The sequence below is a fragment of the Mirounga leonina genome, unplaced genomic scaffold (assembly GCF_011800145.1).
Source record: "Mirounga leonina isolate KUSES-001 unplaced genomic scaffold, KU_Mleo_1.0 Mir_201, whole genome shotgun sequence".
NCBI lineage: Eukaryota > Metazoa > Chordata > Mammalia > Carnivora > Phocidae > Mirounga > Mirounga leonina.
This window is the reverse complement of record NW_023270504.1, coordinates 4420272-4433830: the sequence shown is the minus strand read 5'-3', so window position 1 is coordinate 4433830 and position 13559 is coordinate 4420272. Positions and strand designations below refer to the sequence as shown.

Genomic DNA, 13559 nt, shown 5'->3' with positions numbered 1-13559 from the left:
TGAATGAACAAATAAAGGAACAAATGAGAACCAACTCATACTGGATAGGATTCAAACAGGTAGAGAAGATAGACCGGCATGAGCAAAAAAGATACTGTGACAAGAACATACAAGGCAAGTATGTGAGACTTGCCTGGAAAGTTATCGCAGACTACAAAAGTTATTAGGTGTCAAGCAAAGGACTTTCAATTTCATTCTGTAATGAATCACTGTTTGCTTTTAATTAGGAATGAGAAAAAGTCAGTTAAAACCAATGTGGCAATACTGTGCAGGGTGGACTGACAGGGTTAAGAGGGAAAACAAAAACGAAGCAGTTCCAAGTGGCCAAGCAGGAAGTGATAAGATTAGTGAATTCAGGTGTCTGAATTTACCAACCTATCTCTCTGCATTGTACCTGCTTTCCATGGCCACTCCACTGGCCCCACCTCTCCATCACTCAAAAGTACCTAGAGTGGGGCATTAAAGCATCATCAGATACCTATTCACTAAGATTTGGTTTTTTTCCTAAAGAGTTGTTTTATAGTATCCTGCTTTACAGAATAAACATATAAACCTAGTTGTAGTATTACCTTAAAAAAAGTTTTAAACTTAAACATTTGTAGAGGAATTTGTAATTCAGAATACCAGATTGCAACAATTCTCCAAAAACCAGCAGAAGATCAAGATGAAATCAAACGTAAGTTTCAGGAATGACAGAACACCCAAGTATGTGTCCTATATTTCAAGTTTGATGCTATGGAACATCACTAGTGTGGTATTAGTAATGGTTAGTATTATTAAGCTGTTCATAGAAAATTATGTTTCTCGGGGTGCCTGGGTGGTGCAGTCGGTTAAAGTGTCCCAACTCTTGGTTTCCACTCAGGTCTGATCTCAGGGTCATAAGATCAAGCCCTGGGTCAGACTCCGTGCTCAGTCAGCTTGGGTCCCTCTCTCCCTCTCCCCTCCACTCGCTTCTCCCTCTCCCCTCCACTTGCTCTCTCTCTCAAACAAATCTTAAAAAAAAAGGAAAGAAAGAAAATTATGTTTCTCAGCCACACATTTCATTTAATTAATATGGATCCTCCGCTTTGCCTGCTACTAATTTTCTGAGAGGGGAAAATGTTCTGATAAAATACCCATTCAAAATTCGCAAGGCTTTGGATTTAATAGTCTTCGACTACAAATAATATTTGCATTGGACAAAAGTAAATTATCAACCCAAATAAGAGTAATACAAAGGCAAAGTTCTTCACATACTAAGTACCCAATAATGGATGTAAGAGAAACAATGGCTTTTTTTAACAGGAATAATGAACTGCAATCATTCATGTTTCATACTCACTGTCTGCATGGCTTGAAAGGGCGCTGTGTTAATGGTTACTGAACTACTACTTGCTGGAGGTGACTGGAAGCCCTGTTCAGAGCCCTTTGACATGGGAGGATTTGGAGAAGCTAGTGAAGACGGTTGCTTGCTTGGGGGCACTGCTGCCTGGGGAGGAGAAATGCAGCATCAGCCAATCACCTGCCACATAACAAGCAGTTAACTTACACTAAACCCCAGACTGGCATAAGTCAGCAAGTTCTATAGGATGACATTTGGACACAGGAATGCAAAAGAATAGCTTTTGCTTACAATTTCAAATCACAACTGCTGAGGATGCACACTAGCATTTGCTTTGCACAGCTTGCTGACTAGGTGAAAGAGTCTTACTATTAATCAGTCTAACAAATGAGGTGCTCAACTTTTTATGAGTACCTAGTTCTTTTCAAATCGTGAAATGGTATTTTCCAGCTAAGAATCTAATATTTCAAATCTATACAGAAGAATTAAGAAAAATCTTAGGTTAGTTGCTTAGTCAGTGTTAATTTTTCTTGATTTTAAAGTCTTATTCCTGGATCTCTACGTCAGCTGCCTAAAAAAGAAAACCAAACCTGATCTAATTTAAATAATCCTTACCTACGGTAATAAGCGAGAACTTGATATAACAGATTACAAATCCAAAGGCTTAAAAATACCAAAAAACCAATCCCAATCAGATTATGAAGCAGAGCTATGACTCACTTGGTCACACTTTCCTCTTCTTAAAATGAGGAACCAAGTAATTTTAATTCAGACGAAGTCTGCACCATAAAACTTAATGTGCATCTATATTTTCTTATATCCTATAATGAATACATTCTCTTGTACAATACTTAACCAAAAATAATAAACCATAAGAGTTGTTAAATTAATCCAAAAAAATCATGGTATTTTGCTGTATCTACTTCAAGGATTTGCTCAAACTTAGCAAAACTTATCACTTTGGAATTGAAAGCACAAACTTAATATAGTTGACCCTTGAAAAACACAGGGGTTAGGAGTGCTGACCCCCCCAACAGTCAAAAATCTGCATATAACTTTTTGACTCCCCCAAAACTTAACTATTAATAGCCTATAGTGACAGAAAGGAAGCTTTACCAATAACAAATAGTCTGTTAATACATATTTTGTAGGTATATGTATTATATACTGTGTTCTTACAATAAGGTAACCTAGAGAAAAATGTTAAGAAATCCCAAGGCCCGGGGCGCCTGGGTGGCTCAGTCGGTTAAGCAACTGCCTTCGGCTCAGGTCATGATCTCGGGGTCCTGGGATCGAGCCCCGCACTGGGCTCCCTGCTTGGAGGGAAGCCTGCTTCTCCCTTTCCCACTCCCCCTGCTTGTGTTCCCTCTCTCGCTTTCTGTCAAATAAATAAATAAAATCTTAAAAAAAAAAAAAAAGAAAAGAAAAGAAATCCTAAGGCCCAAGTGTCCATCAATTGATGAATCGGTAAAGAAAATGTGGTGTGTAGGTATGTGCGCACACACACACAATGAAACGTTATTCGGCCATAAAAAAAAGAATGAAATCTAACGACATGGATATAGCTAGAGAGTATAATGCTAAGCGAAATAAGCCAGTCAGAGAAAGACAAATACCATGTGATTTCATTCATATGAGGAATTTAAGAAACAAAAGAAACGAGCAAGAGGGCAAAAAAAGACCAAGAAACAAACCAAGAAACAGACTCTTAAGCATAGAGAACAAACTGATGGTTACCAGAAGGGAGGTGAGTGGGGAGATGGGTTAAGTGGGTGATGGGTATTAAGCAGGGCACTTATTGTGATGAGTACCGGGTGATTTATGGAAGTGTTGAATCACTAAATTGTATACCTAAAACTAATATAATATTCCAGTTAGTATGTTAACTGGAATTAAAATTAAAAATTAAAAAAAGAAAATAAGGAATACATTTACAGTACTATACTGTATTAATTAAAAAAAAAAAAAATCCATGCATAAGTGGACCTGCAGTTCAAAACCCATGTTGTTCAAGGGTCAACGGTACTGTCAAAATGCTCTCACAAAGAGAATGTAACTCTTTCCAACCAAGGCAGTGCTAACACTAACACTATAAACTTACTGAGTCTGCAGTTACAGAAGTAGATTTTTCCACTAAGGATTCCTTCAATATAAACATAATGAGAAACTTGACCTAATCCTACCTAGAACTTTTCACCTTTTTTGACATCAGCAATTCCCACATTTATTGTAGCTGATAAGGCAATACACGACTAAGTCTATTTATATGGCAAAGGCACAGCAAAGTTACCTGTGTAAGCTCCAGGACCACAACATCTACAGAAAGCAGTACATGAGTAAAGTATAAATGTTAAAAATCATTCAACTGATTGTGGTTGCAATGCATAAATGCATAAGATAAACCGGTTCCGCTATTTAAGACAGAAAAGAAATTAATTGGTCTCTTATTACCTCAGGAGTCTCTGAGGTCATAAACTCTGTTTCAGATCCCGAAGAAGCCTGATCAGTAGTAACCAAGCAAGCATTTGAGCTACAAGTAACTGCAGCAGCAGCAGCCTAGACACAGGAAAATATAAAACATTGTAAAAGACGTATTTTCTTCACTTTTTACTTCTTGGGCCCTGGCTTCCTAACACGCTACTCTTAGCACGCACTCACTAGTGCCAAGTAACTAGGCCAACCACTTTATACACATTAATCCTAACAATAACCCTGTGAGGCAGATACAACTATCCCCATTTTATTGACAAAAAGGCAGAGGCAGAGAAAGGTTAGGTAATTTACCCAAGACCACATGAAAATCAAGTTCTAGAGCTGAGAGTCAAACCCAAGCAGTCAGCTAAATTGCCTTTCCAGGGCTGGTCACCAAAGCTACACATCTAATCCCGTCCTCACTTGTCAAGATTCTTGGCCCTGGAAAACTGGGGCCAAGATTTTGCATCTGGCACTCAACAGCAGTTCACCAGAAGCAGCTCAGGGTACACTTAACACTCTAGGCACACTTCTGCCAGGGATCCTAGTAACTATGCTTTGACTCAATGCTCCCAATGTCTTCAAGAGGTAGGTAGAAGTACAAATAGAAAGGATACACAAATCACAGTAGCATCAAAATTCTAAAAAATTAAAGCTAGTAATATTTATAAAACAAAAATTGGGAACACAGCAGGAACTAAGGTTGTGACAACTGTTGCCAATAAAAAACTAAAGTGGCCAGAGAAGAATTTTATGACACGATATTAGAACATAGAGATCTATAAAAGTCTAGCAATTGCATGTGTCAGTGAATCTGCTCCTTTTATCTAAATGCTTTTATGTGGGGCGCCTAGGTGGCTCAGTCATTAAGCATCTGCCTTTGGCTCAGGTCATGATCCCAGTTGTCCTGGGATGGAGCCCGGTGTCAGGCCCCCTGCTCCGCGGGGCGGGAAGCCTGCTTCTCCCTCTGCCTGCCTCTCCCCCTGCTTGTCTTGCTCTCTCTCTCTCTGACAAATAAATAAAATCTTTTAAAATGAATAAATAAATGCTTTGATGTGATTCTCAGAAGCCCAAGTAACATAATGGGTAAACTGGAAACTAATGAAGGGCAACCAAATATCCAGAGCAGTTATGTTTCAGTGACCTTCTAGGTGGTCATCAGAATAGGCCACTTCCTGGGAAGGAAAACGGAGACCAAGTTTTAAAAAGGTCTTAAAATTTTTTTTGAAATCCTTTGGAACATTTTATATATACCTAAATAAATAGGTATAATTTAGATCTGACCAAAATATTAGAACTATTACGACGATGTAGCGTTTCTAAAACATCTTTCTTCTGGCCTTCTCATTAAAGTACGAGACAACTGCCCAAAACAACTGAGACTGGCTGTTGTGGGGACGTAATTCTCTCTTGCCAGAAAGACTTACACAAGCTATGTTAAGGCAACTCAGGGCACTTGATACTTAAGCTTTTGAATTTTAGTTAGAAGATTCACTGAACGACTTGAGACACATTCTTCACATCAGTATTATTCAGAAGTTATGGCAGTTCTTGCTTCCAAATTATTGTTAGGCAGACTAGCTGAAGGTAGTTTTAAGTTTTAGTGAGTAAACATGATGTTGGAGACCAGTGGTTCCCAAAAATGGATGTGCAGATTCACCCAGGAAGCTTATGACTAATACAGATGACTAGGTAAATTCTGATCCAGTAGGTTTTAGGTGATATCTAGGAACATGTATCTTTATTAAAGTGATCAAGTGCTCCTGATGCAGCCATCCACAGACCTGTCCCTGAGAACTAAACTAGACCAGTGACTTTTCAAAAAAATTTAACTTGTCAAATGCAAGCCTCATTTAGAACCTAACAGCTAAAACAGATAAAATGGAGCCCTTAAAGCAGTGAGTGCGGTGAGGAACTCAGCTCAACAAATACATTTTGAAAACTGAGCCACACCTTATCAAACTAAATATAAACCACTGTAAACAAATGGTATTTACTCAAGTTTTTGGACAGGAAGACAACAACTGTTGAGCCATCTGGTCAAAATATTTAACCTGTCAGAGCTGTTACTATAAAGAAAATTGCCATAAGGTTTTCAGATGGATCATGACAGGTTTTTTTGTTTTTGTTTTTTGCTTTTTTAAGGTAATGAGCAGAAAACGAGCAAACCTCAAACTTACTAGTGAAGGAAATGCAATGTGGCATCAGGCATCTCAATGATCTGGTCCCTTTATATCTCTACATGTGTTCTGTGAAAATCCGTTCCTCAGGTTAACTCTTTATGTGTGGAGGGACGTGGGAGATCAGCTAACCATGGGTTAAGCAAAATTACTACCTTTCTTTAGACCCTTTACAATGCTGCTACACCAAGTGAGTCAGGGAGCTCAGTGGCAAAGTAAGATTCCCAGACAAGGTACCTCTGAATTCTTCAGACTTGCTTTTTCCTTGCTAGCATGAGCTAGCCTTCTCTTTTCTAACAGATGTCTTCCCCATGGTCGTTAGGTAACCTTTTGAGGACTACTTATAGTTTATCTAAAAAACTAGATACCCCTAGAACATTTTCAGTAATTTAGTTAGGTATATTAGAAATCAGCAAGTCTGATCATTCTTACCAAAGCAAGAGTTTCTTCCTGAATAGCCAAGAAAGATTACTTTAGAGAAGTTACCTGTAATGGCTCTTGAAGAAAATCACTTTGATTGGGTAGATTTTGTTCTGTAGATGCTGCAGAGAGTGAAATCAACAGTAAACTACTGAGGGTAGAGAAAAGTTTATGCATATCAACGGAGTGGAAACTAAAGTTATTACTTTACCAAAAAAGCAGTAGCTGGAAAACCAGATCTGAAGTTCATCACGAATTTTCTATTAGAGCTTTAAAAAGTCAGCGAGGATCAGAGAAGAATAGAATACTAGTCCCTTCTATAAAATACATAATGATGTTTTTAAGGTTAAAGGGGCAAAAGCAGCATTGCAAGGCTCCCAAAAGCACTATTACTTTAAAAAATAACTAGTAATAGTAATCTGGAAGATAAATCTGAGCTGTTATGAATAGTAATCAACTGCTTACGCTCAAGTTCCAAGTTTCAAACTAAGTCTTAGCTGGGTCATAGGTCTTTTCAGGTTTTTTCTCTTTGATCATGTATATTAATATACTTTTCAATTATACAGTTTTGGTTTAGTTTCTTCTTGTTAATGTCCATCACTTTTGTTACTCTCTATTATCCTTACTTCACCCAGGAATTACGACACCAATCCTCTAGTTGGTGTCTGCTACTCACTACAAACTGGACTAGGGCTTTAATTACCTCATTCCTCCCCTGAGATAAATGAGTGTAGGAAAGTTTGAACGTCAGATCAGATTCAATTCTAAGTTCCATCATTACTTACTGTGTTAATCAGTGTACCAAATTTGACTGAGGTAATTTCACTCATAATTAGGATTGAAAAGTTTCAACACTAGATTTATAGAGTCGAAAGGACTCCAGTCACTTCAAAAAGAACATAAATTGCAAAAACAGCCATTGCACATCTCCATTCAAACATGTGGAGACTTTCTCTAAAATGCAAACAGAGAGACGCCTGGGTGGCTCAGTCAGTTAAGCCTCTGCCTTCAGCTCACGTCATGATCCCGCATCGGGCTCCTTGCTCAGTGGGGAGCCTGCTTCTCCCTCTGTTCATGCTCTCTCTCTGACAAACAAATCTTTAAGACAAAATGTCTTCTAAAAAAATAATAAAATAAAATGAATGCAAAAAGATGAGTGTACTAATGTCTTAATGGTAATTTACCCTTACATAACTGATGACATATAGATACATTTAGAATAAATTAGCATATAGACATAGTCTAACCCTTAAGATATCCAGAATAAAATTACCTGTAAAAGGAAACAACTATTAAACCTATGCATATTTATTCTGAGTATTAAGGATGAGTACATACCTACTGGGCTACCTGGAGTAGTTGAAGGCGGTTGTGACGATGGAATTGCACTTGAAGGTTTGTCAAAATCCAGAATAGATTCCTAAAGACAAGATTTTAAATCATGACTAGAAACAATTAGTCATTTAAAAGCTATTGCCATTAAATTATTCATGATGCCATCCATAGCTATTAAAGAATCTAGCTAGTAACTATCACAAAATGTCAATAACTTAGTTTTTATTAAGAGAAAAAATAGAGTTAAAAATAAAATCTAAACTGTCAAACCTTAAAATTATGTCAAATAATTCCAAGGCTTACCTTGGGGGAAGGGGAAACCCACTTGACTTGAGGTCTTAAACATTAGCATTAATCCTATAACCTCACTTTTATTATGTCCAACCAATGAGGGTTTAATTATCTCAACCACTAAACTAGCTCATGCTATTATTAAACCTTTCATAATAAGAAACCATTCTGTATCTTGGTTCTCCCAGGAATGTTTCCAACATTTTGAATACTTAAGCTACACTTGTAGTAACCACTTTAATTCTTTCATTTATCTTCACATAACCTAAATGGGTAAGGAATTCCCTCATTTTACAAGTAGAGGGTTCACAGGCTAAATACCTTGCCACAGATTTCACAGCTAGTAAATAGCAGAAATGGGATTTAAACACAGGTCTACTTCCAAAGTTCAGGATCTTTTTAGTACACTAAAATATCTTATTTGTCTACTTCTTCCCTCAGTAATTATCATACTATTCTGAAATTCTTTAAGACTCAGTTTGACACAATTTAGCACATTAACTATTGCCATAACACTACAATCTTCTACAACTGGAGTATCAACTCCTTGAAGGCGATAAATGTCTTAAAATTTTCTATGCACAACAGCACCTACCAGATACCAGGCACAGAGCAGGTCCTCACAGTCTGAGTGGAAACTACCAAAGATCTACAGCAGAAATTATATTTGAGCACTTATACTTTTTACATGTTTAATTCATTTTATTACAACAAACAAGAAACTATTGTCCTCATTTTTCAAAAAAGACACAGAGACAGTGAAGTAACCTGCCTGAACTGTGAGAGCTAGGAAGTGGCAGGGCCAGGATTCGCCCGCATTCTGAACACCGGAATTTATGCTCCTAACAATTTCATTAAAATGCTTCAGATGAGAAGCTAGTAGCCCCATGAATTTCATTCAAGATTCATTTAAGAATGACTCATACTTGCATAAAGTTACAAGTTCCTTGAATCTGGGTCATCAGATCCTGCAGTTTTTCTTTCCTCAATACTGGATCCTTTGGAAGGGTCGAGGAAGAACCTACAGGCTGATGCATAGGCTTAGGCACCTACAAAATAAACCCACAATGTGTAAGAGTGAAATTCACATTCAACAGCCTAATTCAGGAAATTCAGCTTATCACTACATCTTAATGAAATCAAAACACATAGCAAAGTCCATTTATCATATTTATCTCAGATGAAAAACTTCCACATAAATGCATTCTCTAAATAATTTAAGCAAATTTTAAGCACTTTTTTCCCCTTCAGATCCCCTTTAATGGGAGTATTTCTAAAACATCCTCTTTTTAAAGGGAAGACCCAAAGTAACAGAACTTCCTTGATAAAAAATTTTTCATTGTTTACAATCAGCTTGTCCTTTATCAGATGCCACCAACTCTAAGACACATAAAAGATTTTTCCCCAGAGAAAAAATTATACCAAATTAAATATACATCCCATTTTTAAATGTCTGATTTCAGAAACATTAAGATGTAAAAATATATACATATACATTTAAAATTGAGGAAATACGCTATCACATTTTGTTACTGAGCAACTATACTTTGGGGCTATTAAGAGGTTAGCCCTTACACTAAATAGCTTACAAATGCTGTATACCCTGAATTAGACCTAATGCTTACAGAGTTAACGTGTTACAGCTGCCAGTGTGCCTCCCCTACCAGCTCTTCTCCACCTTCTAATTCACTGGGAAGTCACTCAGCTAAGCCTGTCAGAAGTGTCATAAAATAAGAGTTAATAGACCCTAGGTGAATATATGAAAGACTGTTAAAAGAAAAGTACGAGCTTTAGTGATTAATTTCATGTTATCTAGTCTTTTAGCTTTGAATTCTATTTTGGCCTTGACTGTACTTAGTCATGTTCTATATGGCTGAGATTGCAAGACAGAAAGTGTATTGTAGAGAAATGTCCTCTCAGTCACTGAAAGGCCCTGCAACTTCAATATAATGCTGTCTGTACCATAAAAGCAAATTAAATGAGTTTCAGCCTTTCCAACTAAGCACTCCTGATTTTAAATATTATTCAACAAAGAGCATCATATTCTGGTATGGTAAAGGCTCAGCACTACAATACCTAATGGAATTTTAAATTAGGTTTTTTAAAACAGGCTTTACTAAAATATTGGGTTTCTAAAATAAGTTTCTCAAAATAGAAAACAGTAGTTTTCATTACAATTACTGTTGTGTGTATCTGGTTAATGAAATAAGACTATCAATCTTCTACAGGGTCAGAAGTTAAAATTGGTATTAACACTTGAAGAAGAGGAAGAAAGGCAAGCAAAAGGAGACAACACTAAAATTCTCTTCCCTTAAGGTAGGACTGAGGTCGGGGCAATTTATTTATAAAATGCAATGCTTTGATTTCTCCAAGCAAATGTTTTTCATCCTGTTAGAGGGCCAAAGATTTATCAGAAAGCCTCTGGCTGGGGTGCCCGGGTGGCTCAGTCATTTAAGCGTCTGCCTTCGGCTCAGGTCATGATACCGGGGTCCTGGGATCCAGCCCAATATCAGGCTCCCTGCTCGGCAGGAAGCCTGCTTCTCCCTCTTCCACCCACCCTGCTTGTGCTCCCTCTCTCGCTATGTCTTTGTCAAATAAAATCTTTAAAACAAAAAGAAAGCCTCTGACTAAAACGACATGGAAGTGCAGGGAACATTACTAGACAGAGACAGAAAACACTGGGAAGATGAGAAGTTCACATTTCTTAGCAAACAAGCTTTTAACAAGTTTGCATTTAAATAGGGGTAAATAACTTGTAATTTAATAAATAGCACATCCAAGTATTATTATAAGCTTATCTTCCTGAAACAGGTTATTTACCATTAACAGAATTAGGTCTCATATTTGAAGCAAATCTCATACTCCAAAACCTAGTTACAGAATATTTAAAGTCTATAGTTTCCATCTCCTGAAATTTCTCATTTTGAAACAGAAATAGAGAACTAATTCAGATCCTGCCCCACCTTCTGGAATATCTGCAACCACCAAACCACCAAAGAGTACAGGCTAATCTGAGCAATTACAAATGAGTGAAAGAAAAGCAAGAAAATACAGAAAAATTCTAACTTCTATCAGAAAAAGTCATCTGTGTGCCAGCTGGAAGAAAATGAGTGAAATATAGTAAAACAAGCCTCTCATCCTGTGACATGCATTTACTTTTCTCACTTGTTCACATTATGATCTTATCTAAACCATCCACTATTTTTATGTCATACCATGTCATTAAAATTGTAGCATTCAAACAGTATGTTCTAACTGTGGAAATTTCATCTCAGGTTAGGCTTGAAACACAGAATAGGTCTACTTCCAATTATCTAGGGAAAACGATAAATTATGCAAGGAAAAGTTAAATGAAATGCTATATACATTAATTTAACATGGGTTTTGTAAATTTTTTTTTAAGAGGACTAAAAAATTATTACAAGTGCTTATTTATGCCTACATTGACCAAAGCAGACTGATACAAACAAACTCACATCTTTGGGTTCTGTATTAAACTTCCTGGGCAAGAGCTGGTCATTTGGTATGAGGCTTGCTGGAGCTACCCCCCAGGACTTCGGAGAAATCTGTGATTGTGGTGTTAAAGGGTGTTTTTGACTCTCAACATTGTTTTCCCAGGATTTTGGAGTCTCTGGCTGTCTTGAATCCTGGTCTTCACACATGTTAGTGGTCCATGATTTGGTGATGTCCTGTTCATTCTGCACAGGTGTCCAAGACTTTGGAGATTGCTTCTTTGGATCCTGTTCTTTCTGCAGCTGAACTGGCCAAGGCTTTGGTGTCTCCTCCTTCTTCTGTTCTTCTTGAATATACCCTGTTTTGGATTTAGGAGCTTCTTGCTTCCAATGGCTAGGAGCTGGCTTGGGTTTGGAGACGTCCTGCTTCTTCTGCTCTTCCTGCAGAGTGGACCTGAGTTTTGGATCTTGTTTCCTCTGTTCTAAGGAAACTGCAGGCTTTGATACCTCCTGGTGCTTAACAGAAGGCTCCCAGGATTTGAAGGATTCCTGTTTCTTTTCCTGACCATCTGGTTCAGTAAGCATATCCCAACATTTGGGGAGATTTGGTTTTCTAGCATAATCTGCTTCCCAAGATTGCTCGTCATCTTGTTTGCTTGAATAATCTACTTCTGTTATGTAGCGTCTGTTAAGAAACTAGACCAGAGGAAAAAATGTGCTTGAGACACAAAATCTGTAAAAGACCTTGAGGGAAACACTGAATTCTTTTAGTATTCTATGTCCATTGGTCTGAGTCACTATGCTAACAGGAAATTTCTGTCCTCATCCTACTTGAGAAGACCATCCTACTTTTTTGTCCAATACCACCTTCGACACTTCAAACGTAGCAATCTATACTTGACTCACCTCAAACTAGTAAGAACTGAACATCACAGTGCCAAGTTTGCTTGATTCAGGCTCTTTTACCAAGGTTATTCTGCCTCTGCCAACCTTAGACCACTCCACCCACCTGACTCCCTAACATGTTAAGGCAGGAGACAGTTCAATTACACACATTCACATTATTCGGCCATAGGTTTCCGGAATTACCAGCCCTTTCTTTATTTCTATTACGCATCAATCATACTGTGACTCTGACTCTTCCTTCTTTTCAGCTTCCAAGAATTTTAATGTCACTTCAAAAAGCAAATGAATTACCAATGTGAATAAATTCTGACAAAAGCAAAATCCTACCCATCTTTAAATTCTAACACGAGGGCCAAGAACAGCAGCTAACACTTGAGCAGTTATTGTGCACTAGGCCAAATTCTAAGCAATTTAGAATTGAACTCCTTTAATCCTCACACTAACACGAGGCAGGCATTACTATTATCCCCATTTTACATATGACGGTAACAGACACAGCTGGACTAAACATCTTACCCAAGTCACTAAGCTAAGTAAGCTGCAAAGCTGGGATTCAAGCTGAAATCTAGTTCCAGAGCCTCAGCTCCTAAACTCACTGTACCAAAGTCTCAAAAACCAAAATCAGCAAATTACCTTTCAGAAACTTACCTCTTGGGGTTGTATCTCTGGCTGTGCAAGTTCCATAAGAGACTCTGGAAAGATAATACTCCCTTGAGTATTAAATAAATACTAAATAAACCACATGTTTTTAGGCTGATTACAACTGTATTTAATAGTGACATATTTCAGAAGAAAGGATAGTACAGTGAAATATATTCATGGCAAAAGTAATCCCCACTATAAAGCATGTGGTCTGAAGCTAGCTGAAGCTAGCAGCTCTCCTTAAATGCCACTTTTCTAAAGTCATGTTCCACCTATAAACTGATTTTTGGTTGAAAATAAAGACTATCTCCTCTTATGCACAAGTACAGTTCCATTCAAGTTGAAACTATGTAACTCCAAGCCATGGGGTAAAAATTAGTCATCTCAGCTTGAAACAAAGGCCTTAAAGGCCTTTCACAGGCCCCTAAAGGCCTCCTAAAAGCCAGCTTAAGGATGGAAGTTGGTAAGGGAATGGAGACACTAAAACATTAGACTAATAGAAAGTAAACCTAAGAAATAACTTGAATCATGCTAGTGAGA

The 13559-nt window shown here is 37.6% G+C and overlaps 1 protein-coding gene across 11 annotated transcripts in view; it reads right to left on the bottom strand.

The window, feature by feature from the left end:
• CAPRIN2 (caprin family member 2) overlaps positions 1–13559 on the bottom strand; it is a 47149-nt gene that overhangs the window by 8551 nt on the left and 25039 nt on the right. For 8 of the 11 annotated variants that reach the window (XM_035027977.1, XM_035027973.1, XM_035027968.1 and 5 more), the window contains 7 exons: positions 13026–13069; positions 11496–12167; positions 8946–9068; positions 7732–7813; positions 6460–6515; positions 3773–3877; positions 1322–1468 (listed from right to left, as the gene is read on the bottom strand). In XM_035027977.1, coding sequence (XP_034883868.1) covers positions 1322–1468; positions 3773–3877; positions 6460–6515; positions 7732–7813; positions 8946–9068; positions 11496–12167; positions 13026–13069 — 1229 coding nt within the window. The remainder of the gene's footprint in view (positions 1–1321; positions 1469–3772; positions 3878–6459; positions 6516–7731; positions 7814–8945; positions 9069–11495; positions 12168–13025; positions 13070–13559) is intronic. The other 3 variants (XM_035027971.1, XM_035027972.1, XM_035027974.1) reach the window with 2 other exon arrangements.